Source organism: Branchiostoma floridae, chromosome 14, assembly GCF_000003815.2.
Source record: "Branchiostoma floridae strain S238N-H82 chromosome 14, Bfl_VNyyK, whole genome shotgun sequence".
In the NCBI taxonomy this organism is placed as follows: Eukaryota; Metazoa; Chordata; class Leptocardii; order Amphioxiformes; family Branchiostomatidae; genus Branchiostoma; species Branchiostoma floridae.
Window position 1 is genome coordinate 13,933,180 of NC_049992.1, and position 24,684 is coordinate 13,957,863.

Genomic DNA, 24,684 nt, shown 5'->3' on the forward strand with positions numbered 1-24,684 from the left:
TGTCATGGGTGCTGAACTGACTACTAGTATTAGGCTGTTCAAAAAAAATTGGATGGGGGGTTGAAGAGCTTGGATTTTCTACTTTCTGACTTCCCTTTCATTATTATCCTAGTCCCCTTTCATTTCATCCATATCCAGGTGCCTTGGCCCCTTAAAAATTTTATCCAAGTGACTTGACCCCCTATAATTTCATCCAAGTCCAGGGTTTTCTTCTTTCAAGTTCTTGTAAACCCCCTTCAATCCAAAGCCAACAAAATCCACACCCACTAACGTAAAATCCGGCCTCTTCACCCCCCCCCCCCTCCTCAGTTATTTTTTGAACGGCCCATTTCAGCTGAAAGGCTTATCTATTTCAACATGATGTTCTCCTTTCTGATGCTTCCTTTGCAAGAGACATTCCTTCAAAACAGGAGAAAGCTTACAGCTTGTCTTTTCTTGAGAAATCTATATCAGCTCAGTAACATAATCTTCATGGGCAATGAATGCATAAAATGAAATATTTGTTGTTGTTGTTGTTGTCTTCATTTAACGTCTATTATTTCGCTAGACGTGGTCTCTTGGTGCTGGGTAACACATGGTTCACTTTTGAGTCAATAGTCTCTCTTGGTATTTAACTCTTGGTTCCTTGTGCTTGAGAGATGTTGGAGGAGTTTCTAGGAGAGTACGTCGAAACGGTGTGTACTCTCAATGTACTGGGAGAAGGCCATGTACATCTGTTTGTTGATTCCTTCTGACAGGTCTTCTCTCATTCCAGCCAGCGTGGTGATGTCGGTTACATTTCCCACTTTCACGTTACACACATTTTACCATATGCTCCCCACATCGTCGCTACTTTTTGGAGAATCCTCACCAAAGGAAGGATAAATTCCCCTAAAATCAATAGTATCAAGGTCCCCAAGCACGTATTTCATCGTAAATACAGACATTTCGGGGCTAAAATCAGAAATTTATCGCATTGTGGTTGCGTATTGCCGTTTGACCCCTGACCTCCTCCGCCCCGCAAACGCGAAGTCACTCCAGATCCAGATCCCAGCGCCGCTAAGCTAAGCCGAAGCTAATTACTCATTAAAAATGTCGTTACAGCGTTTATCAGCGTTTATTGTACAACGGGGGCCCCGCGGGGTACCCCGCGGGGCACCCCGCGGGGTACCCCGTGGCCCCGCGGGGCCCCGGTTTTTACAGGAACCCTCAACTGGATGATTCTAACCTGTGGTTAAATTTAAAGCAAATCATTAGGCCTTAAGACACAATATACACCTTGGGCAGGTCATTAACTTTTGATTTAGCAGTAATAGTTATATCACTTGGTTACCTTCAAACATATCTTGAAGGTCATATTTCGTATTTGGATTTTCAACAATCCTGACTGTCACTGAAACACTCCAGCAGATGAGCAAGGTCGAATAGACAAATTCACGATGAATAGACTCACCAAACAAACAAATTATATGACATCACAGTCCACGCCCACCTACAAACTCATTAAGAAAGTGCTAATGATTAAAACTAAATTGAGCTATCATCTGATGAAAGCAAATTATGTCAGGACAGTTGTCTTCACACTATCCGGTTTTCCCTCACAACAGCAACATAAGATATAACTTGAAACTCAGAACAATCAAAACAGTGAGTATCTTTCTTTGATGAATAGACAGTTGAAAATGCAGCAATAAACCCAAAATAATATAACATTTTTTCAGGTTTATCCACTATATGTTTTGAAGGACTCTCTAAGAGTCTTACCTGTGGGTTACTGGAACTTTGACAGTCCCGTGATCCTTTCCTCGTGTTCGTTAAAGCCTTCCACACACTGTAGTCTATGACATTAGATCACAAAGTGGACGAGGAATTCCGAACCGGGCTGCTAAACTGCCGTGTTGTACGTGATTGTGACTCATATAGATCAGATACCAGACCTGAGAACCGGTTTGTGATCATCCACCTCACTTCCGGGTTGTGTGGGTGTCACGAGACACACGTCACGTGATGACGTCACATGATCAGGAGTCGGCTGCCTAGGTTACCTCAGGTCGAATAGCGGTATTTTTTATCACCCACAAATTTTGCAAGCATGTTTTTTTTTTCTTTTGCAACATTTGCTCCAAAGACGAGTGCCCCAAAACTAGGTACGTCTCCGATCGTGTGGCCAGTCGCGAGTCGTAGAGGGAGAGTTATAAAAGGGTAACGTTACCCTGTAGAGGGTAGTTAGCATACAGATCGCTAGGGGGCACAGCTAGACCGTCAGGTAGCTTCACCGTTTCTTCCAGACTTTGCCAGGACTGTGTTCAGTGAGCCTATAATGTCCTTGGTCTCTTTTAACACTAACCAAGTAACATCACTTCCCATAATTCCTGCAGATGCCATTATACCGCCACGTGAGATATAGACATTAATTTAAAGTGATTTGAAGAGATGTTGCATTTTTAGATATTTAGGTTTTCAAGACAATCTATAACAATATTTTTTTGATATGGCAGTGTTATGGCACCCAGTGGAATTATAAGAGTTGATGTTATACTTAACAATAAATGCATGCATATTTTTGTATTAGTTACGTTTGAAATATCAAACTTAATGTTTTCTCCGCATACCAACAAGTGAACTTAAGTTAACTTAGTACTTTTTTAATATATTAAAGCAGTTTGTATGAAGATCATTATTTTTTTAGGAAGCATAGTTGTCTTTCATCTGAAACAATTTTTGTCAAATCACTGTGGAAATTTGCAGCATTACGATTGTTTGCCTGAACCTTTCTTCAATCAGATTTTCTTGCACTCGTGGGGCCCATGAACTTCAACAATACTAAAATTTCAACTTAAAAGTTGTTAGTAGAAGTCATTTTGGAAATGTCAAACTGTAATTTCCAACACAGAAGCAGTGGATTGTTCATTCCTTGACATAGGCTGGGAGCTGTTCAGTCAAAAATTAGGGTAAGTCCAATTTTTGTGTTGGAAATTAGTTAACTTTTCCAGAATACTAAAATTTAGTTACCATGACGTGTGTAATGTTATATTAGTTAAGACTCATCATGGCTGATAACTTCTACAGTTTCATGATATTCACTGTTGTTCAGTAGGGCTGTCACATTTCGTTTCCTCCTGTATACATGGAAGGGTACCTAACACAAGCTATGTTTAACAGACAGAAACACAATTGTCTCAAGGCAAAGCCAACTTTATTACAATAATCAACTTTTCCGCTCAGCGAATACAAGCAGTGAAGCTTAGCAAAAACAATTGCAAGAGACGTAATGAATCGACTGTAGTCCACAACTTCAATTCTAGAAATGCCATCTAAACACAGACTAGAAAAACACATTATTATTCCCATTACAGTGAAAGATAAAATTATACAATTTTCAAATGTTCACTGTATTTTCTATTCAACACTTTATCGGTAATGAAAGAACCAAATCTCTACCTTCTAAATGCACAACAAACTTGCAAAAACTTTTGAATAAATAGCGGTGTGCCAGCACTGAACGCAACAATACGCACTAGCCGGAGACTAGCGAAATACAATCAAACGGCTGCAGAACAACAAGGAAAAAAAAATCAAAAAAAGCATTCCACTCAAAAAATTCTGTACACAAACAACAATAGTGATCTAATGAATATTCAAATCAGTAGAAAATCTTTGGAATCATGTGGTCCGCTAATGTTGGATAAATTTGTTCCCTCATAATCAATTACCTATTGGACAATACTTTTTTGAAGTTGTTAAATTCTGGTCTTACAATTAAAATAGTGATCAAATCACAAAGCTAATCATTTCTCACAAATTGTATGATATTCTGGAACTCTTACATACGATGTTGTCACATAAGATAAGCGACACACTTTGTTAAGATTTAGTGGGGTAAAATGCTCACAATGTGAACTTGCCTGCAGTTTTCTAGTCAACTGCAGGGTGTCTCTTGTAATGTAGTCAGTCCAGCATGTGTATGGCACAATTTCATGAAACATCTTTGAATCAAGTTGAGAAAGCATACAACATTGTTGCCACAATACTGTTTTCATAGAATCCCTGCGCCTATTTTATGTTGATACAAAACCAGCACTTTAAAATGACTTTGGCCGGTCATCTGACACAGGTGGCAAAACAAATGCCATGTCAAATACATATAACAATACAGCAAACATCTGCTCAGTTCATGATTGGTCAATAATACAGAGATTACTTCTATGGAATGTTGCAGTATGGAGTATGACAGTATCTGTGTTATTGGTAACTGCACAGGGGCAGAGCCTGGTAAAGTTCTTCACCATGGTAATAGGATCGTCTAGGAAGCCTGACAACTTCTTCACTGACATCTGTGAATCTCCCATCATCCCACTATGGCCAAAACTTCCACACAACAACAGCACTAAAATGTTCCCTTATAGAGGAACTACTGTACTCAACAATGGTCGACATTATAATGTGTCATTTGGCACTAAAATCACTGAGAAAAGATTTTGTAGGGGGCCTTTCAGGCCAAATAAGGAACTTCATAAACCATTCACACTTTGTAGAATTATCACTATTAGTATTACCACTTTTTCTGATCATTCAATGTACAATTCACACAACAACTCGCAATGCTTGGCACAATGGATGGAGTAAAAAGTTCCCAGGCTATCTTTACAGCCAGGATTACAGAATTTGGCAGTTTCTACAGTATGTTACTGTAATGTCTACATCTCTACTTGGCACTTCAAGCTATAACAACCAACTCTAGTATATTTTACTTTAAACAATCAATTACGTGACAACCCAAAATTCTTACGTCTATAACTCTAGCATCAATTGAAATGGACAATCACTTATGTTCACTGAAGTTCCACTATTTCAATGCAACATTGTTTTCTACATGTTTTTTTTCACATTCCTACACTCATTTTACTTTCTACATATGTATACATTCTGATATATGGACATCTCTAGCACTATTTACTATGTATTTCATGGCACACAGACACAATCATTGACCTCATTCACTATATACATTGGATTCTCAAAAACAAAACAAAGGATCTCACCACATCTGATTGAGATGTGAATTTGTTCCCATATGTACAGATTTAAAGCTTGAGATTTCCACTCTTTTGGATTGGCAGAGTAGCACCGGTGCACATGTGTTCCCCTGTGTCCTACAGACACACAAGTTCCCATCTTTTTACCATTTATGTCAACATTACTTAAGCTTTAGGACAGACCTTCAATTACAAGTTGTGCAAGATCAGTGAAAGCAAAGACAACACCTGCTCATGTGGGTGCATCGTCTAAGAAATCAATGAAAAGGCTCTTGTAGGGAACCAGAAAGATTTTCGTCTTTCCATGAATGAAGCAAATGGGATAAGAGCGGCTTTGCGAAAAAACGACTTTGAGCTCCCATTGTAAATAAATGGACAGATGGGTTCTCTAGAGCAAAATTGCAAATCCCTTTCAATATCAACACAAAAAACAGTACAGAGAAACTTACACCTCCGGTGTGTGTAGATATTTAAGACAAGTCTTCACATTATTGGCACAAACAGTTAAAAATGATTTACTGATCTTACTTGATTTTGTGTAAATGCTTGAATGTTGAACATAGCACAGTAGCTACACTTGCTTGAAATTGTAAACTAGCAGAACAACTGACTTTTGGGCAATCAGAAGTAAACAGACAATCAGCACTTTTTGCCATACTAGATGTATGTTTGACATACTAGCTGTCTAAAGAAAACCTCACAGTCCTAACTTCACCTTTTTCTCCCTAAAGTAGGTTTGTTTCAGGAAGTCTATGCATGTTCCCCATCTTGACCTCCAACTCTAAGTGACCTTCGCATGCTCCGAAGCCGCGGCCCGCGATGTTTGTCGTCCATGGCCATCTCTTCCTCATCCGACAGTGACAGCATCATGGAGTAGGCCTGCGTCTTGGACCGGCGTTGCCTGTTTGACCTGTCTCCGTCGGACTCTGCGTCTCCCATGACTCCACCGTAGTAATCAACCACATCCACGCTGATGTCGTCCATCGTTGTTTCCGAGATGGGTTTGTAATCCAGCGGGTCACCATTGAGCAGTTTTCCCAGCGGACCATGCTGACCATTGATGCCAACTGGTTTCTTCTCCTCTTCCTCTGCACGTTTGGGGTGACCATTCACTTTATGAGTCTCTGCTTCCTTGTCGACCATCATGTCGTCTTCCTCACAGGGTGTGTTGTCTGGAGGAGGACTCTGCTTGTTTCCATTGATCAGTGCAGGAGGAGACCCAGCAGCCATCTGCTCTGCCACATGGCCATTACTGGGACTGAACTTTTTTTCCAGGTTCCCGTTTCCCTCCACACTTTCCTTCCTGGGAGTGATGGTTGGAGATTCGATAAAGTTCTGGATCTGTTCGAAGTAAGATTCGTCCTTGTCGGCGAGCTCGGCCAGATCTTCAGCCGATGTTGGAGACTTGCCGGATGCGGCGTCTTGGTCCTCTTGCTCGTGCTTGCGGAGGTGTCGGTCGAGGTTGGTCTGTTGGCCAAAGCAGCGCTCGCACTGAGGACACTTGAACGGCTTCTCCTTGTTGTGGATGTTACGGACGTGGCGCTGGAGGTTGGATGATATGCTGAAGGACCGGTCGCAGTACTTGCACCGGTACGGCTGCTCTCCCGTGTGCGTGCGCAGGTGGCGTGTCAGGTTAGCCGAGCGCGGGAACAGCTTTCCACAGTATCGACAGGTGTACCGGTCTTTCCCCTTGCCTCGCACCACAGGATCGGCCAGCTGCGATGCCATTGGTGGAAATTCGCTGACAGGCATCATTCCTCCACCTCTGTTTCCCATTTCGTATGCTGCCCCATTCTGGATCAAGTGCTCGCTGGCACTGAAAGGGTAGTTGGCATGACGCATGTACTTCTCCTGGATTCCGCTATAGATCCTGTCCGTAAACTTTCGCTTCTCCACACGATAGATTGGGTCCATAGCCAGAGGGCTCGGACGTGCATAGGTAAGACGGGGGTTTCCGCGTTGGGAAGAGGTGTAGGTGGTGGCCATGAGGCTGCCAAATGCGTGAGATTTCCTGGACTCAGCCATGTTTCTAGCCTGGTCCACATCACCCTTCCGAGGGTGAGTGCTCAGATCGAGAGGTTGGTCCTCCCCACTACTCGTGGCTTGTGCCGCCATCCTCTCGGACTTCTTCACAGACAGGTCAAATGGCTTCTCAGCCTCAGCAACAGTCGGGTATGCTCCAGCCGGCTTCCCCTCCTGATGCTGTACTCTAATGCTCCTCATTTCCTCGCCATCATTACCAAAGTATTTATCGGCAATTGAGGCTATAGCCTTGATGGTGTCAGCACCAGAGGTTGGAATGGCTGCAGACTGGTCATTTGGCTTCAGGAAAGCAGACTCATCTTCTGGTTCCTCCTTTACAGAGGGATCATTTTTCTGGTGTTTTGCCATCCTTGCTTCTTTGTGCATGGAAGACTTCTTGTCTGCCCCATCCCCTTCACTTTCTGAGTCCAGCTCGCTTCCTCCGGAGGTCTCTAGATCGCTTCCTGTTGGAGTGCTTACATCTGAGACATCGCTGCCTTCAGACAGGTCATTGGCTCTCTCTTTGGTGTTGGCACCTGATTTGGCTCTGCTCATGTCTTCTTCCTGGTCTGTGGAGGTATCTTTGGTGGACCCTGCAGAGGCAGGTGGCTGAGCCAACAGATGGGCCATCGGAGAGCTGAGGAGGGCTTTCTGTGGCCCCATACTGACAGCATTCAGGAACGGTGGGCGGGAGAAGGTGGACGTTGGTGGGAAGAAGGTTGACCTGGCCGATACTGTAGATGCTGAGGACGGATGGTGGGATCGCAGGGCCGTGTTGCTGGGGTATGACACGGCCGGGGGTTGCATGCGGCTGGACAGTAGGGAGGCAGCCGCAGTTTGACTCAGTGGGACGGACTGCACAGAGGACAAGCTGGCCGGCTGGGGCACAGTGGTCGGTGGGTGCAGGCCACCAGTGCCGAAGTAGTCCATCAGACTGGCGGGAGGCATGTTCCTCAGTGGCATACGGCTGGACGGAGGGAGGGGGGTTCCACTCTGTGACTGGGAGGCTGCACGATACATGGCCGGCATGCTGATGCCAAAGTTGTTCCTGCCTTCACAGAAGCGGCGGTGCTTGTTCAGGGAGGCCATGGTAGAGAACAGCTGACCGCAGTCGCGGCACTTGATCTGCTGGCGGCAGTCGGCGTGCATGCGCTTGTGGCGGCACAGGTTGGAGAACTGTGTGTAGGACTTGAGACAGACCTCGCAGGTGAACGGTTTGATGCTGCTGTGGATGTGCTGGTGCTGTTTCAACCCGCTCGATGTTGCGAAGGTCTTTCCACACTCAGGACACGCGTGGCTACGAGCACCGACATGCTGAGAGCGGATGTGTCGCTGTAGATTGCTTGGATCTGTGAAGACCTTGTCACAATTCTCGCACGGAAATCGCTTCTGCTCGTCATGGGACATTTGGTGACGGATCAGGTTCGACTTCCAGTTGAAGGACTTTGGACACTGGTCACACTTGAACTCTCGGGTCTCGCTGCCATGGCCCGTCATCACGTGTCGCTCCAGGCTAGGCATGTTGGGGAAGATGCGGTCACAATCTGTGCACTCAAAGAGTTGGGATGTTAGCTCTTCTGTCTGCCTACTCTTGAAATCTTCATTAATGCTGTTGAAGATGGCCAAGCTGTTGTTACAGGCGTACTTCTGGTGGCGGCGTAGGGCTACCTTGGACTTGAACAGGTCATCACACTCACCACAGCGGAATCGCTTCTCTTCTGGAGAAAAGGGAAAGAATGCAACTTAGATTTCATTCACAACAAGGATTTTTTATTGTTTGGGTACTGTTTTAAATATCTTCCTTTCCGCATTGGTACAATGGATATCTTTTAAAGTCAAATATCATTTTTGGCATTCTTATTTCACAATATTGTGCGAAATTGTAGGTTTACAGCAGCAAAGAAAAATGTAGAATTTTTTCCACAACTACATGAAAATCACTATTCTTTGCAGTATTTCTACTTTCAGTCCCTTGCTTTCAAGTTGGATCTATTAATCTATTCTCATTTCTTCTTTGTTTCATGTACATATGTATGGCTAGAGAGCTTTTTATTAAACTCACCTTCAAAGTTTGGGGGCATGGTTCCATCAGGATACATGGCATCCTTCATGTAAACCATCAGTTCTTCTCCCATCTCTACATCTTTCACCACCTTGTAGTACATCTGGAAGGCAAAAATGAGAATGCCGCATTTAGGTTAGGTGTCTACCTGTTTTCATAGAAGGATTGGTTATTCATGACAACAAATCTATCTATTGGCCACCAGACATGATTGATGGCAAATAGGACAGTTTGGTTATAACATTACAGGACCAGACGCCATCACCTATTTCTAGACAAAGGTCTAATTAAAAGCATCTTGAATCATCATGTTTGTGTGCCCCAGATACGTTTGTCTTGTAAATTGCCATTTGATGGTAGTCAGATAGAAACATTCAACATAAACTATGACCATTCTCCAAAATACAAGCTTGTGCATTTCTTCCTAACATGCCCATCATTACTTGAAGCTTATGACACTAAAACATTTAGACAAAGGTTATTGATTGATTGATCGAGTGTTGTACGAATTGGCTAAGAAATGTTCACACATTTTAGGACTTGCCACAAATACGTCAGCACTAAATTGTTTTGTCAGCAATACAATTGAGCAATATTGATGAGACGGCAAAATTGAGGAAATCATCAACATCATTCATAGCCTGGGTGTCATCCTAGTTAATCAGTTTACCGGGGCTCCCATACCCAGACCCTTGTATCCCATGAGAAGATAACACAGTATATGTTTAGTCTTTATCCCATACTGAAGTCATCACCTTGGCCAAGTGTGACAACTTTGACACTGGGATATCTGTGGAATCAGCCTGCTGGCTCATCTCCCCCAGCTTACCCATACCAGACTTCCCCTCCCCCAAGCACACATCCATCCCACTGCATCTGTTATCAGTCAGGGGGGAAGGAACCTTTCCTTACACTACATTGTATCTATTCATGATGGCTTCAAGGTGTTCAATGCTAGCAATTATGACTGTGACCCTTGGTCATGGCCCTTGTTTTTCCAACTGGAGTGTGTTACCAGCAAAGCTCTCATCCTGACAGCACAACTCCTCGGCTTTGTCACAACTTGTCAGTTTTATTGGGTAGAGTTTCATCGGGTGGACACTTCCCATTTTCTGGCAGCCTATGTATCATTGATAAGTTCTCTTATATTTCATGATGATTAATGCCATGAGTGACAGGTAGGAGACTGCAGCTGGCTGGGCACCTACCCTGGGGACTTTATCCAATCATATATTGACCAGCCACTGTCTTCTGCCCCAAGCCCTATGGACCTGGTGTCAAAAGTTCTGAGTCAAGCTCAAGAGAATCACATTGTGTTTCACAGAATTCCCTCTCACCCCAGTCAATACAAAACTACAATACAAAAGACAAACATTCTGCACAACGTCTTTTCGCGTCTCTATCAAGAAGGGCCTGCGGCCAAAGAATAGAATAAACATTTAAACTCGAAAAATGGAACAAGACACAGTGCCAAGGTTATTGCTTTTTATGCTTGCTTTATGAAATGTTAAATTTACCTACCTTTGCTGAGATGTGAAAGCATGGATTAGCCTATTGTTTGGCATTACTTGCCTGGTACACAAGTCCCATAACCTGCTATATTCCTTCCGTCCTTATTTACATAAAATTTGAATCAGAACAATTCTTCTGTCTAAGCAACACTTTCTCACCACAGAACATGAGCAGAAGATAACAGAAACACTATCGTCCCAAGAAAGCATGGGCTGGTCCCTATACCACAATGCGTATTGTTTTCTAACGTAAAGATCTACTTTCCAGTATCTGTGTACGACAATGGGAAAGTCTATTGTCAGAAGTCTTTGTGTTTTCTTTGTTCTTCCCTCCTTTCTATCAGTACAAGTCATTGTTCAGATGAAACCCTTTCTCCCGTTATTTTTCGGCGAAGTATAGCGTAGTCTGAGACACCACTGTCGGCAGCATTTGTTTCCCAAGAAACACAAAGTTTTTGATAGGATTCCTGACACATATCAAAAGGTGTCATGACATGATGAAGTGTCGCCGGGGTTAAGGTCGAACCACTTCCTTTCTGTGAAACCCAATCCAACACTCACAACAAAGCAGGAGGAGGCTCAGGGCCACAAGGTCAGTGCGCGGGCCTGTCTAACAAAGAATGCCCAAGGACTAGACAGAACAACAAGGAACAAATGGCATCACGTATGTGTCTCTGCCTCTTGTACACATTAAAGGCAAGAGATTATGGAAGCAAATTTCTTTGTGCTGCTTTTCAGTGTAACCCGCCACAGCTTAAAGGTTGAGATCCACCCCATAAAACCAATCAGGCCGAATCGATACTTGAAAATTTATGGCTGACTCATCAAAATTATTTACAGGCATAAGTTTCTGGTTGATATTGAATAAAGATATGCAAGGGAAGTCCTCACTACATGATCCTCCACTCAAGGGAGTTTTTCAAAGTCATTACTACCCAGGGATGCTGCTTTATTTTATCTTATACTTAAGTTTCTTTCACCATATTTCCTTCTGTGGCTGTAAAACTTATCAACCCCTGCTCATTGTTCATAAAGGGAACATCCTAATACATTTATCTTCCTTGTTCATGACCCTCCATGTCAAAGCCAAGATACCCTGCCCTATAAAACAGAAACATTGCATGGTACAGCAAATGAGCTTACCTAAGTTACGATGAGAAAACTTAAATGGTTTAATTAACAGCGGGAATATTAGAGCTTCCACTAGATGCCGAGCTGCCATCATTCTTGTGTTCGCATTGATTCAGAGGAACCTTTTACTGTCGTAAAAACTGCTGTGGTCAGGGGCATGCTCTCAGGTCAACATATTTAATGCTCAATTCACAACCATTAACACTGAAAGTGCAAGGTCCGCCATAAAATCACACCCATAAATGTAACATCCCGAAAGTCTTCCCATCAGTCTTCTGCGGATTTGTCGAAGCCTCCAAAAATATGGTGGACATAGAAAAGGCCCAACGTCAAAGGAAGGGACCTTACGGAGTACTAGGTGCCATTTAGGTACCATACGAGGGTGATAAAAATTGCTCTCCCCACCACTCTCATTTGGGCTGTAATGAAGAAGAATAACTGCCAGGGGTATCAGACCAAGACTTGAATAAACATTACCCACGACACTGACAGTTAGGATGTATTTCCAATCAGTGGCGGAAACGTGCTAATGTCAAAAATGCGGGTGCAATGGACTGTTACCAGATAACGCCACCATTAACAGGGATTAGAATTCAGAAAGATCACACAAAATCTGCTGGAAAGTCAATAATATAGACCTTTGATGTACCCAAGGTTTAGCCTACAAATAGTTTCAATTAATTTTGAAAGTTATTGGTCATTTGGGTGCTGACTTCATGCTGCCCCTTCCATCTTCCTTACAGGGCTGTGGCGTGCCATGACCTCGACGAGCAAAGGTGCCACATCCGTTGTCTCCCATGGCAGGATCCTATTGACTACATTGTACACTCAGCGCTAAGGATGAGGTTCTATGGCATCTATCAACAGCCCAGGGGCTGTCATGAGACAGGTTTATATTGACAATAGATGGAGAGAATCCGAAACCATCCACAAGTCGAGATTCCCCTTGTCTCTCGAGATGGGAAAATATTGACAATATTGTACCGACAATACCACAGACAACATATCTTTTAATCAACGTGCAAGGAATGCACTATCTGGCTACTCTCAGGAATTGAGGTGAGCAAAAACGATATCAAGTCGGACTGCCGGCCGCTTGAAGAGGTGATGAGACAGTATTGACCGGACAGCCAACGACACAAGGAGGATGGGCTGGCTTTTAATTGAAATGCAGGGCACAAGGGGCAGCCTTGCTTTTCATGATAGAATAGAGATATTGATTGCAATGTGGTAAAGAGTATCATCACATCTGTGTCCCTCTTAAGAACAGCGTATTGACTGCACATATACGCAACAAGGATGAGATATCTTGTAATTGAAAGAAGTGGTATCAGGGGGCCTTCTGCCTGTCACAAGGCGTCTGATATATCGACTGAAGAGCCTGCGAAGAAAGGCACAGGAAACATCTGATAATTAAACAGACAGTCAGGTGAGATGTTCAGGTCACCAAGGTTTAGGCAAAGACCATTGTGATGGGGCTCAGATCGAAACTTTCAATAGACTTAACAGTTACATTGCAGACAATAACTTAATGGTGATCTCTTTAGTTGCCTAGCGGTTGCATATAATGGAGACAGAATATCTAATATCTAGTCAGGTATAAGTTATACTTCAGGTATGATTTTATCGAAATTAATTCTTTGGCAAATGGAATGGTATCTATTTTTACCTAGCCTGCCAGTAGTTTGCTATATGGTTGAATATCAAACATTTTTTTTGTGGGAGCCTAGTGCAGACATAAAAATTAACTGTTCTTCTGAGCTATTTTCAAGTTACACTTTGCTAGTTCACCTTTATTCGCGGGGTAACCTTTATTCGTTGAATTTAACACCAGGGTATTTTAGGATATCAAGTCGACAGATGTTGGTCTCAAACTGCATTATATTAAAAAAAAGGAATTTGAAACCACTGTCCATTAACGTGATACCCCTAAATATCCTGTTTTTAGGCACAATGGATATAGGTTACCCCGCGAATAAAGGTGAACTAGCGTTACTTATATTATATAACTGGTTTATTGTTGAACTGGCTGTTTGAGTGGCATTATCAGAATGGGAGAAACCCTCCCTCTTAAGAGGAAATAAAGCTTTAAATTATCTTAACATTTTTTTGAGGCACTTCAGCAATTATGTGGCTTGCAATATAAATAAAATTAGGCATTGAAAAAGTCTAATAAACTTTTTTCCTTAAAAAAAAAAGGGGATCTTAGAAACAAGTTAATTGAAACAGTGTGCAATGTAGTCCTCAACCCTACCTGGTCGTTAATTTGGAGGGCGACCATGTTCTGTTCATTGTAGTTGCGTGCACTGCGGATGTATTTCATCCAGTTCCCTGTGCCTGGTTCGCTGGCATCAACAATGAACTTCACCTTCCCAAACTCATCAACGATCTGGAAAACACAAAGATAACGAACATTGGCATATTGTGCTGACTTACATAAATGTCTTGACTCATTTCAACATTAAGGATTATATACTGCATGCAATGCTGAAACTTGAGAGAGAAACAAGTGCTATAGTTGTGCTATTGATGATAGTCTTAAACTTCGAATAAGCTTTTGAAATATTATGTTCATATAAACACCTCCTGATCAGTCATTGCCTGAACAATATTACAGATACACATTTGATGCCAGACATTACCAGATATATTATATTATATAGAATACAACATGGGGCATTCCGTATTGCCCGAGGTACGGCGCGGGGGTGGGTAGGATCGCCAGAAGGACGGAGGTTGATCCATACCACGGAGGGGCCAGGACCGCGGGCGATACGGAATACCCTGTGCTGTATGTTATTTATTGCCAAAGTTTATCACCAAAAAAAAAAAGAGATAAAGACTTGACATCAAATTGATCAATGCACATCATGTCAACATACTTGTCAGCTGGAAGAAAAGAACAGACGCTGCACCAGTTTGGTTCGAGAAAAGTTGTTCGATTTTTTTACAGTAGCGCATGGGATCGAGGTGGTACCGTAAATGTGGACCAGGCAGAACACCAATATTGGACGTAAATACGGCCCAGTTCGATATAATTAACATGATAATAATTTGTCCCAACAGTAGAATTATGTAGAACGGTGTTCAAAATCTACGTTCTAGTTTTAGAACCTTTTTAAACGAAATACATTTCATTGTTCTTTGTGCTCAACATTCTGTCCTTGAACCACGTTTATTCTCTCGACATATCAGAGATGGTCCCTGACCTATTTTGCTGAGGACCATAAATAGTCACAAATCTAGGCAGGCACGTGTTGAACTGTTTAAACAAGCATGTGTACATACTCTTCACTGAGGGATATTGGCAGGTGATTCCTACTTTACCGGTAATTCCTATGGCTCTCTCTAACACGAAACACCTTTACATGAGTTTGCGCTTAAAAGGACAATAACAACATCTCCTGGGAAATGTCAATGACACTTTGTGCAACAAATCTAGATGTATCATTACATGACAAACTTTGTCTCATGTGTGCAAAACTGGTCATAAATGCATATATCTGTGACTACAACTTTGAAACATTGTATAGTTTACAAAATTTACATCATACAAAATGATAAAGATTTCATTTCAATCTCTGCTGAAATCCACCTTGGGAATCAACAAGCTGCATCTCTACCATCCCAAGTGATGGGAAGGGTATGAAACGCCCCCCTCCCTCATCCAGAAGAACTCACAATCATGTCACTCCTGTTGGGAGCAGCCTGAAGTCATCAGGCAAACTTTCAAAACTTCCTGGCAACCTCAAACAAAATTCAAACATTTCTAGCACTGGAAAACTTCTGAAATGGTTCATCTGTTTCATGTGGGGATGTTCAAATCCTCTTCCAGCAACTTCCAGGAATTTCCTCTGGCTGGGTCTTCTAAAATTCCCACAGGGTTGATCATGTGAGTTCTCCTGACCAATCATATGAGAGGTACAAATTCTCTGACCAATCAGAAGTCTGTACTTCCTGGACAGAAAGAAAACCTAAAATGGCTGCTTAGATCTGAAACTCATGGACTTCATCAGGTAAACATGCATCAAAATAGGTTTAGTGTTCATCAGATGCAGTATTTTTGTGTTTAACCCTTGTCTAAAAGAATATAGATTTGATACAAGTCAATGTCTTTGTTCCAAAACCTTTTTAAAACTAAGCTCTTATGATTTATGCCTTTTGTTTCTTAGTCTATATTGTTTTGTTGTTTACTGTTTGTTGACTATACCAGTAGTTCCATTTCATATTATAATATATCAGGTGTATTTGTAGCCAGTAGGTACACAATGTGTTGAGTAATGAGGCTTAATGTGGTCGAGGCACCTCCTTGCGCACAAGACCATATTAATTTAGGTTTTGGGGTATGAAAGAAGATTTTTCAAAGTCAAAGGGGTAGGGCATGAAAGGAGACAATATACATGTAATATAACAAAACATTGTAATCATTATAATAAAAAAGGGAGAGAGGGGTCATATTACAAGTAATGGCATGGATAGAGATTTTTGCAGAATGCATCCATCTAACCATTATTTTCTATGTGAAGCCAGTCATTTTATAAATGACACAGGAATGGAGAAGAACTTTAGATGCTAATGTTCACATTCACAGACATAACGTCATGAGGTAAAAGATTGATATCTCCAGCTTAACAAACTCTGTATGAGGAAATGAGGCCACCTAGCAGTACATTTAGAATTGTACCTGCATCTACCTACCTATATAAGGAGAGAATCACTATTCAATTGACATGTAATTTATAATATGAAATATTATGAAATCTTTTATTTTCTCTCTGCATTATTGTCAGTACCATCTCATCCAGATGAGGCAGGACTCATGAGCTTTGAAAGAAGAAGATAGATGTCTGTGTAGCTCCTTGACCCACAGGAACATTACATGTACTGTTACAATATATTAGTCCAGTGTATGAATAAGGGTTGGGTACAAAATCTGCTAGTGCAAATGTGTGCCTGGAAACATGTACCTGATTGTATTCATTGTACCTTTTGAAGTTTTCTAAGCTTATGTTCAATCCTGCACTATAGTTGGTCTATAACATTTTGTTTTATGTTGTAGCCTGATGTACTATGGAATTGTGGGACGACCCATAATGCTGTTGTGATGGCCTTTTGTCGGTCGGCATGTTATCTCCCAACATGCTGAACTTTCTGCAGAGTTCAGAAGCTGGGAGACAGCCAGCTGTGCCCATCATGATAAATGTGCAATTCTCCCTCAGTAAGTCCACATGCGATCCCTTTTACAATGGTGATTTACCTGGTAAATCATCTCAATGACACTTGAACTAGAGTATCCTTGAGAAAATCCGCCTGTCTTCATTACGTTTGAGCCAGCGTATCAGATGGGGATAGAGAAAGACAGATAGTGGCTTGCCATACTTTAATGAAGTAATGTGTACACGATATTGAAAGGGACTTAAATTTCCATTTGGGTCAGGCAACACAGGGAAAGAAAACTACTTTGCAGGTATGATGAGAATGTGTCATCTCTAATTACGCGGAGCTGATGCATTACATCTTTTGGCACGGTGAGATGAGGTGGAACGTTTCGCTCCAAGAGAAAAGGGCTTCTTCTCTTGCCTTGACATGATAAACGGTTGCAACCTTTTTATGGCCACCATATATTAGATTCCATCCCCGCCATAATGTACCATGTTCCCACCACAGAAAGTCATATCCTTGTTATGAGTGTCTCCAGACTTATTATATCGAGCATCCACAATTTGCATAACTGAAAAGCAGAGGAATGGCCGGTTAGCTTTGAAGTGGATCAATCTACGCTTCAGGTTGTCTGCAATCATTCCGACGTTTGCTATGGTTATTAATATTCCAGGCAGGTATCGGTCGGGGGAGACCATCGGAGGAAAACTGCAAGCTATGTATTCTCTGAAATTAAACTTTCACACATTACTCCAGGCATATCGCCATTAATTGCTTATTATACTCCATACCCAATTAGGGAGGGTAGGACATGACAGGCCTATTGTGCGAGAAGAAATATGCTGTCGGGACAATTTTCTGCGTTGAGCGTACAAAAATGGGGGTGTTATCAGTGTTTTGAGTGCCAGAAAAAGTAGTTTGGGCACAGGATGGGGTACCCTGTGTGCTCTGTCTTTTGTCATCTAACACTCTATAACCTTGACCATAGCAGTGGAAGACGCCCTCTGCCATAATTGGCCCTGGCTGTCAGTGAGCCATCTGCTTATTTGGTTGGACATACTTTCAATTCTCTGTCTATCAGTTCGGTTAGATTTTGCAGAGGGTGGAACATCCAGGCTGGATATTCCTGCCCCCAGGAGAGGACATACCAGGGTGGGAGTAGGAATGAGTTGGATTCAAGTGGAGGAAGATCAATTACAATGTCAACTATGGCCGGGTGATGCCCCCACTAACATGTTTTGCAGGTGTCCCTGTTTCTCTTTCTGTTTGGCGGGTGAGATCAAACCAAGAAGTCCCGCCGACTGCTGGAATATAGTGTCTGACACCAGCAGTAATGGGGCAAATGGAAAGGGGAGGAGGGAGGGAGCATGGTTCTCAAAGTTCAAGATGAAAGAATTTCACACATGGAGGTACGTTAAACTATGACAACAGAGGACTGGGAAAACATAAAAGAGATACACAAGGCAGAAACCTGTGGGGATCATGTTTGGAGATGGGAGCCATGAGTTTGAGGTTGAGAAAGGTGACACACATGGTCTCTGTCAGCCTTCAACCCAGTCCAGCTGGCTTCAGCAGGCAAACAGTAGATATTTGGTTACAATGGCAGTGTCATGCTGAGGATGATATAGTGTGTGTCAAGGCAAAACAGAGGGATGTGGTGTGATTTATGGGACCATGCCTCTCATAATAGGTAAAGGCATGGTGTTGATGCGTGCCTGCCCTGGCATTTTCCAGCCCCAGACACAGATCCGTGGTCTCCTCATGAGACACCATAATCGGATGATGGCCCTGCCATTCTGATAGCATCCCATCATACTGTCCTGTACACCATAAAGCAGATGTTCAATCGTATTAATTTTCAGCAAAATAACTTATTGAACGCGGCCGAGAATATGGATTTCCAATCATACCAAGCGGCACGGGCTGTCGGCCAAATTGAAGTGTCAGCACATCTTGAGGTGATTCCTCCCACCCAGGCAGACAACAAACCTGTTCCACCTATCTAGACAAACCGCAAGATTACAGAAGACTTGTTGAAAGTGTTTGGAAGGAAAAAAACATTCCTGCCCTGTTTTCTCACTACTCATCCTCCCTCCCGCCTGCTTTCCCTGGAATCCTGCCCTATCTACCCGGCTGTGAAGCGACTTGACACGTCAAAATACTTTTTAATTAAAAGTACACTTGCAAGGCCCTCTCTGGGTAATTGAAGACACAATGCCGAAGTCATTCCCATATTACAGCACCAAGGTGGCCACCTTGACTCAATTTGCTGAACAGCTTTTTGTTTGGCTGCGGTATTGATGTATCCCTGTGTTTATTTATCTACTGGGTGCTATCACAAGAGATGCATTGCCCAGAAGACCTGGCAGGTAGACCTCTTTAATATCTCCTATCTCCGACACTCTACCTATGGGGACCTAATAAAGCCTGCATCAACCTTCCCTGATGTGTCATCCCCTACTGCAATTTCCCTGTCAGGTGGTCATAAATCGGCCCGCCATCTTCACCCGCTGCCCCAGCAGTCCTGACGGTATTAAGACTTGATGGATGCCAAGGATGTAACCCGCTGCACTTTCTCCACAGACATCTTCTCGATAAGGTTACCACTCTGCTCAGGAAATTCTCCACATTCTTTGTTCGCAAAGAGGGATCAAATTCAAGACTCTCCCTGAGTGGAGGAAGTGCGAGATGAAACTTGACAGTCATCGGATTGCAGGGCTCGCCGAAGTTCAGCCTCGTTTAGAAGTCTTTTCATTTGGGCGATTTGAGTCATTGATGTACATGGTGGGGGGAAATAACCATTTCCTTGAACATTATAGATCTGCTTTGTCTATTAACCGATTGATGGGCGGTAGATTTGCATGCCCGATATGTTATGTATTGAACTTGAGACATTACCCTAGATCCTCCAGGGAGCCTAAAGATCTCTTCTTTAAAAGACAATGGAGCCTTCCATTTGTATGGGCCACATTACAGATCATAAAGCCGGAAATTAAAATGAATAATCTACGAAGGCGCGATAGACAGTAGGCAATAAAGGGCAGGTTATCTTCCCAGTTCAATACGGCGATATTTATGGGGTATTCTTGTATCATATTTCCATGACATCTTTTAATTAAATGCGTTCCTCTCTAAAACGAGCCTACAAATGTACTATCAGGGACCGCATTTGTCACCAAGATGGATGGGGTACTTTGTGACTCTGCAGGGCATATCTCACATGTTGACAATACTCTTCACTGTTGCACAAAATTCCCGTAATGGTGCTCGGACCATATTGAATACACCTGGCCACATCTGGTCACTTAAGACAGGATGCCTGATGTGCACGATAACAGTGGGCACACTTTTAGCACTTTGAGGTCTTCTCACTTGGGTGGCGGCAATCTCAATACCTCCCGATGCCCAATTTATTACCAAAATCTCATCATTTCTGAATATGGAAACCTCAAGATATATGCCGGAGATAAACCTGATCATCTTTATCTTCTGGTTTGCTATTATTACTCACTGCCTTATGGTTATATATCACTGTATATGGGGACAGCAGGAATTGCAGGCTCTAATTTCCTACCCAGTTATGCTGAGTTCAAACTTTGTGGGGAAATTCGGAGACAGCTCCGGCACATAAGTGATCCCAGGAGGACGGATTTGTGGATGTCATCCTCTTTTAATGTCTTCAATCGTGTTGATGGAACGCATTTGCCTCCTGCTTTTGGTAATCCTGTTAGCTCCATAGGTATCGACTGGGCTTGATGAATGTCCAGAATAGAGTGCATCAAATTATGTGTGGAAAATAAAGTAAGTTGGATGAATCCCTTGCTGGGGATGAGTCTTTACCCGTCCCATTTGTCACGCTGATATTGCGGCTGGCAATGGAATTAAGCCGCACTGTAAATTCCGACTTGAGCGATACATTCCACACCCTGGGAGGAGATAGTGCCCCAGACTGACACTTCCCAGGTCTTGAAGTTCAACTGGAAGTACAGTTTGTTTTTGGGCGGGGGGAGATTATCAGTGGGGACTTGGGCCAAATTTATCCTGTCATCCCAACAATGCACTTGTACCATCCACTTCAAAGTGGCATGCTGCACTGAACATCTGGTCTCCCATTACACATCTTTCTAATATCATCACGGTGACTAACCCACCCTGCTTGTAATTCAACTTCAAGGGAGCTCATCGCTTGGGCAAAAATAACATCTCTGTATCACCTAAATTGGTCAGGGAATTCAGTACAACACTATGAGGTATGCAACTTGAAAGAAGAAGATTCAATTATGTCTAATCCTCAACTGGGGCAGGGAGGGAAGCCCCTACGGACCAGCTGTCTAGAGTGCTTTAGATGTCATCGCGGAATGCTGGCTCCACAATAAGCCACTGTCGCCTCTTCAAAGAGACTCTTTTCTTAAAGCCAGCCTTCCCAGCTGCCTTGCCCGGCCCGCATGCCACCATCAGATACAAAGGTGCTGTATTGGCAATGAGGGACGTGTCAGCGGGGACCACGATACCATCTCGGCGCGAATCCCTGTCTGCTCCGGTGGTTGTTATCGGTCCCCATCTCATTGACAAACATATTGGCACCCAATAAAATTACAACTGGGAGGCTATTACTTGAGATATCGCAGGGCGAAAGTGTGGTCGGATCGACAAGGTAGACAACTCCTTGATGGAATGTCTCTGCCGATAAGTTTGTCTACATTATCCCAATTCTGTGGGGAGATGGCACGTAAAGAGAACAGATGGTACGGAGGAAGACCTATAGAATATTTACAATTGATTCTGCCTGCTGTAACAGGATTGAAACTGAAAGTCTCTTATATTGAGGAAATGAAGCAAGAAGTTGAGTTATAGGCTGCTCTCTCTCTCCTGCATGTGCACACAAGAACAGAAGAAGAAAAAAAAAATTCACCCAATATATGAGAAGTTTTGCACATGAAAACGTGACCACCTGTGACCCTACAATGGCCGTAGCCAGGTATAAATTTGCAGGGTGTGAAAAGGACGGAAAACTAAAGGATGCAGAGAGGCGGGTCTCCCTTCAAAAGAAGTCTCCACTGCGGCGGTGACAGCCATGCAAAATGTATGCAAATTAAGGAGCAGGATGGTGCAGGTGGGCCTTTGTATGTTGAAGCCTGTGGGTGGTCACTCCGCAGAATGACGAGAAATGGATTGGGGGAGGCCATATTGTGTGGAATCTTCATTAAACACAGACACATCAATCCCATTAGTTCTGCTTGGTCTGATGATGCAGCTGAGTAGAGGCAGGATAGAGCTGACACAAGAGTGTAGAATTAAAAGGTGTCAGAGACAAATTTGTCCCACAAAGGAAGACAGCATAGCGAATCACACCGCACACTGTGCATGAATCGCTAGCATTGGTTACGGCTGTTCTAAGATGTTGAATGATGCCTCAAGCTGTATCCTGGAATGGCACTCCAGGTGCTTTGAAATGTCAACCGCAAGATGCATTTTCATCACTTTAATATTCAATAGCAAACTTTCTTCCATGAGTTATAAGGTGAGGAAGAAACAGTACTTTCTCCTAGCTTACACTTTTGAAACTCAGGAAAGAAACATGCATATAGAGCATGTAGCATGTTTTTCTACTGCAGCATATCACTTGAAGTTGGTGCGAGTTTTGATTTACATCATCCAAATTATGACTTATTCCCTTATTATCTCGCACTGAGTAAAGGATGGGAAAATATAACTCATGAAACTTGCTGAACTACAGTACTACCGGTTATGTTAGAGCTCCATGTTATCTTCAAAGCCAAGTGCCTCAGGCCATCTCCCTACAAGTGCACGGGCCTGTGTTCTACTGTCTCCTGAGGGAGTATCACTAAAAGGTATTTCCAGTTGTTGGTCACATGTTGCAAGCTACAGACGTCTAGCAATTATCTGAAGTCTTCTCCCCCATAGCAACACCTTTCAGGATAAACCTTAATCCAGATGATTTTATCTGGAGTGGAAGGAGTATTCCCAGAAATACTTCCTTCTCCTGGGAGGTGGGCAGGGATCAAGTCTGTCCTTTATGTTTTGGGGAGGGCTCATCAAATGGTATTTAAATGGTGAGGAAATGTGTTATCTCTGATTTGGAGTATTTGATTCAGCTCAGGTGCGCCAGAGGAGGGAGCCTGGATGCGACCAATGAGCAGCCAGCAGGATTTGAGAGGCTCATAGACAGGAGGCAGGCCATCTCGGCAAATACATCTGCGAGCGCTCTGTCGCAGCAACGCTAATGCCCCAGAACTTTGCTTAAACATCTGCAGAGGCTTCTTATCTGCGAGCCATGCTGCTCTTTAATTCAGTTGCTTTCATGGGAAAAGCATCTTGCCTTGGAAAGTATTATTGTGAGTCTATGCTCTAAACAACTACATGGCACAGATAGTACACTTCATTGTTTTGTTCAGGAAACGAAGTAGTAACAAAATATCCTGTGATGAAATTGCTCCACCTACAGAAGTGATACCGTACAAGTGACGGCTTTGTTTCGATCGTGAGAAGAGGTAGTTGAGACACACAGGCAATGGGATAACTATGTGTACCGATTTTCTAATTGTATCACCAGTGTTTGGTCTTCTCTCCCCTTCTAAAGCTCATCAAATCTGCCTCTACAGATTTTCACATTGATCATCCTTAGAACTTGACCCTAATCAAATCACTGTAAAGCCCAAAGCTCTTTCCTGCTCAGGGATTTTCATTTAATTACCTTGATTCACTTACCAAAAGGATCACATAGATGCAGTGACAAGACTGAAAAGAATGCTCACTTCTCACTGCTTAATTCGGTGTCCGTTATCCTACCACAAAGTCAGAAACTTTTTACACAAATGGGAAACGTGACCTGATTGACAAAGACACTGACATTCTAGATGTTATTGTCTTATTAAAGTTTTACTCTTTTGTTTGATACCATGCAACTATAATGCAACTGCAGCTATTGCATGTGTCATTTTAGATGCTCACCCCTTGCTAGGTGTTAAGCTCTTTCTCAGAGGATGAGCATATATTCTTCTTGACTTGATATTGGCCGATGCCCAGAAGTTGTCTGAGTCCACACTGATGATTTAAATAAGTGTTAGCCCAAGCAGGAAGGGTACTTCAGGACACGAAACCCAGCAATGTAGGAGGATATTTGTGCCAGAATCAACCTGAAAAGTTTGCTTGACGTAATGTAAACTTGACGGTATAATTCAATATTTTCAGGAAAAAAAACAGCATTGGTCTGGACAGCATCTTCTGCAGTACAAATTTCAAGGTGGTAAGCCAGAAAGTTCAAGCTATAATATGTACCAGTATTTGATCCTCCAGACAACTTTTACTATCAGCCTGGGGCGACCTCCTATGGGGGAAACTGGGTCACTCTAGCCCTGGTCCTCACACAAAAGGTCTGGAAATGTTCATCTCAGACATCATAAATCATGTCCTATATCCTTTTGGTTAGTGCAGGCCAGCAGCTTTATGTCTACCCCTGCTACTGTGTGGCCAGTTCTGAACCATCAGTCTGCACCTCCTGCTGGGTGACAGCAGTTGTAGTGGTCATCTGCCCCTCCCCATCCCCAGGGGTGCCTAAGCATTTGCACGAACCCTATGAAATTCGTACGAATATTATGTGATACACACGAATCACTATGCGAAAACGCACGAATATTATGATACACATAAATTTAAACATGCCAGATAGTGAGAGGTGTGTGCAATAGATACACTCTAGCACTGTGGAAATGCAGGTATCAAATCAAATGGACAGAATATCTGGCATGGCTCAATATAGAGA

The 24,684-nt window shown here is 42.8% G+C and overlaps 2 protein-coding genes and 1 long non-coding RNA gene across 8 annotated transcripts in view; 1 reads left to right on the forward strand and 2 right to left on the reverse strand.

Annotated features, from left to right (window-relative positions):
- The window catches only part of LOC118430486 (solute carrier family 35 member F6-like), a 16,015-nt gene extending 14,044 nt beyond the window's left edge, over positions 1-1,971 (reverse strand). Inside the window, exon 1 of the mRNA XM_035841388.1 lies at positions 1,744-1,971. The gene's annotated coding sequence lies outside the window, so the exon portion shown is untranslated. The remainder of the gene's footprint in view (positions 1-1,743) is intronic.
- A 1,185-nt stretch (positions 1,972-3,156) lies between these two features.
- LOC118430266 (histone-lysine N-methyltransferase MECOM-like) overlaps positions 3,157-24,684 on the reverse strand; it is a 56,477-nt gene continuing 34,949 nt past the window's right edge. For 4 of the 6 annotated variants that reach the window (XM_035840990.1, XM_035840992.1, XM_035840993.1 and 1 more), the window contains 3 exons: positions 13,996-14,130; positions 9,100-9,202; positions 3,157-8,755 (listed from right to left, as the gene is read on the reverse strand). In XM_035840990.1, coding sequence (XP_035696883.1) covers positions 5,766-8,755; positions 9,100-9,202; positions 13,996-14,130 — 3,228 coding nt within the window. In that variant the 3' untranslated portion in view covers positions 3,157-5,765. Of the gene's footprint in view, positions 8,756-9,099; positions 9,203-13,995; positions 14,131-15,422; positions 15,583-24,684 lie in introns of those variants that run through there. The other 2 variants (XM_035840994.1, XM_035840991.1) reach the window with 2 other exon arrangements.
- LOC118430268 overlaps positions 15,691-24,684 on the forward strand; it is a 30,032-nt gene continuing 21,038 nt past the window's right edge. The window contains exons 1-2 of the long non-coding RNA XR_004832829.1: positions 15,691-15,757; positions 23,018-23,257. This is a non-coding gene — a long non-coding RNA (uncharacterized LOC118430268). The remainder of the gene's footprint in view (positions 15,758-23,017; positions 23,258-24,684) is intronic.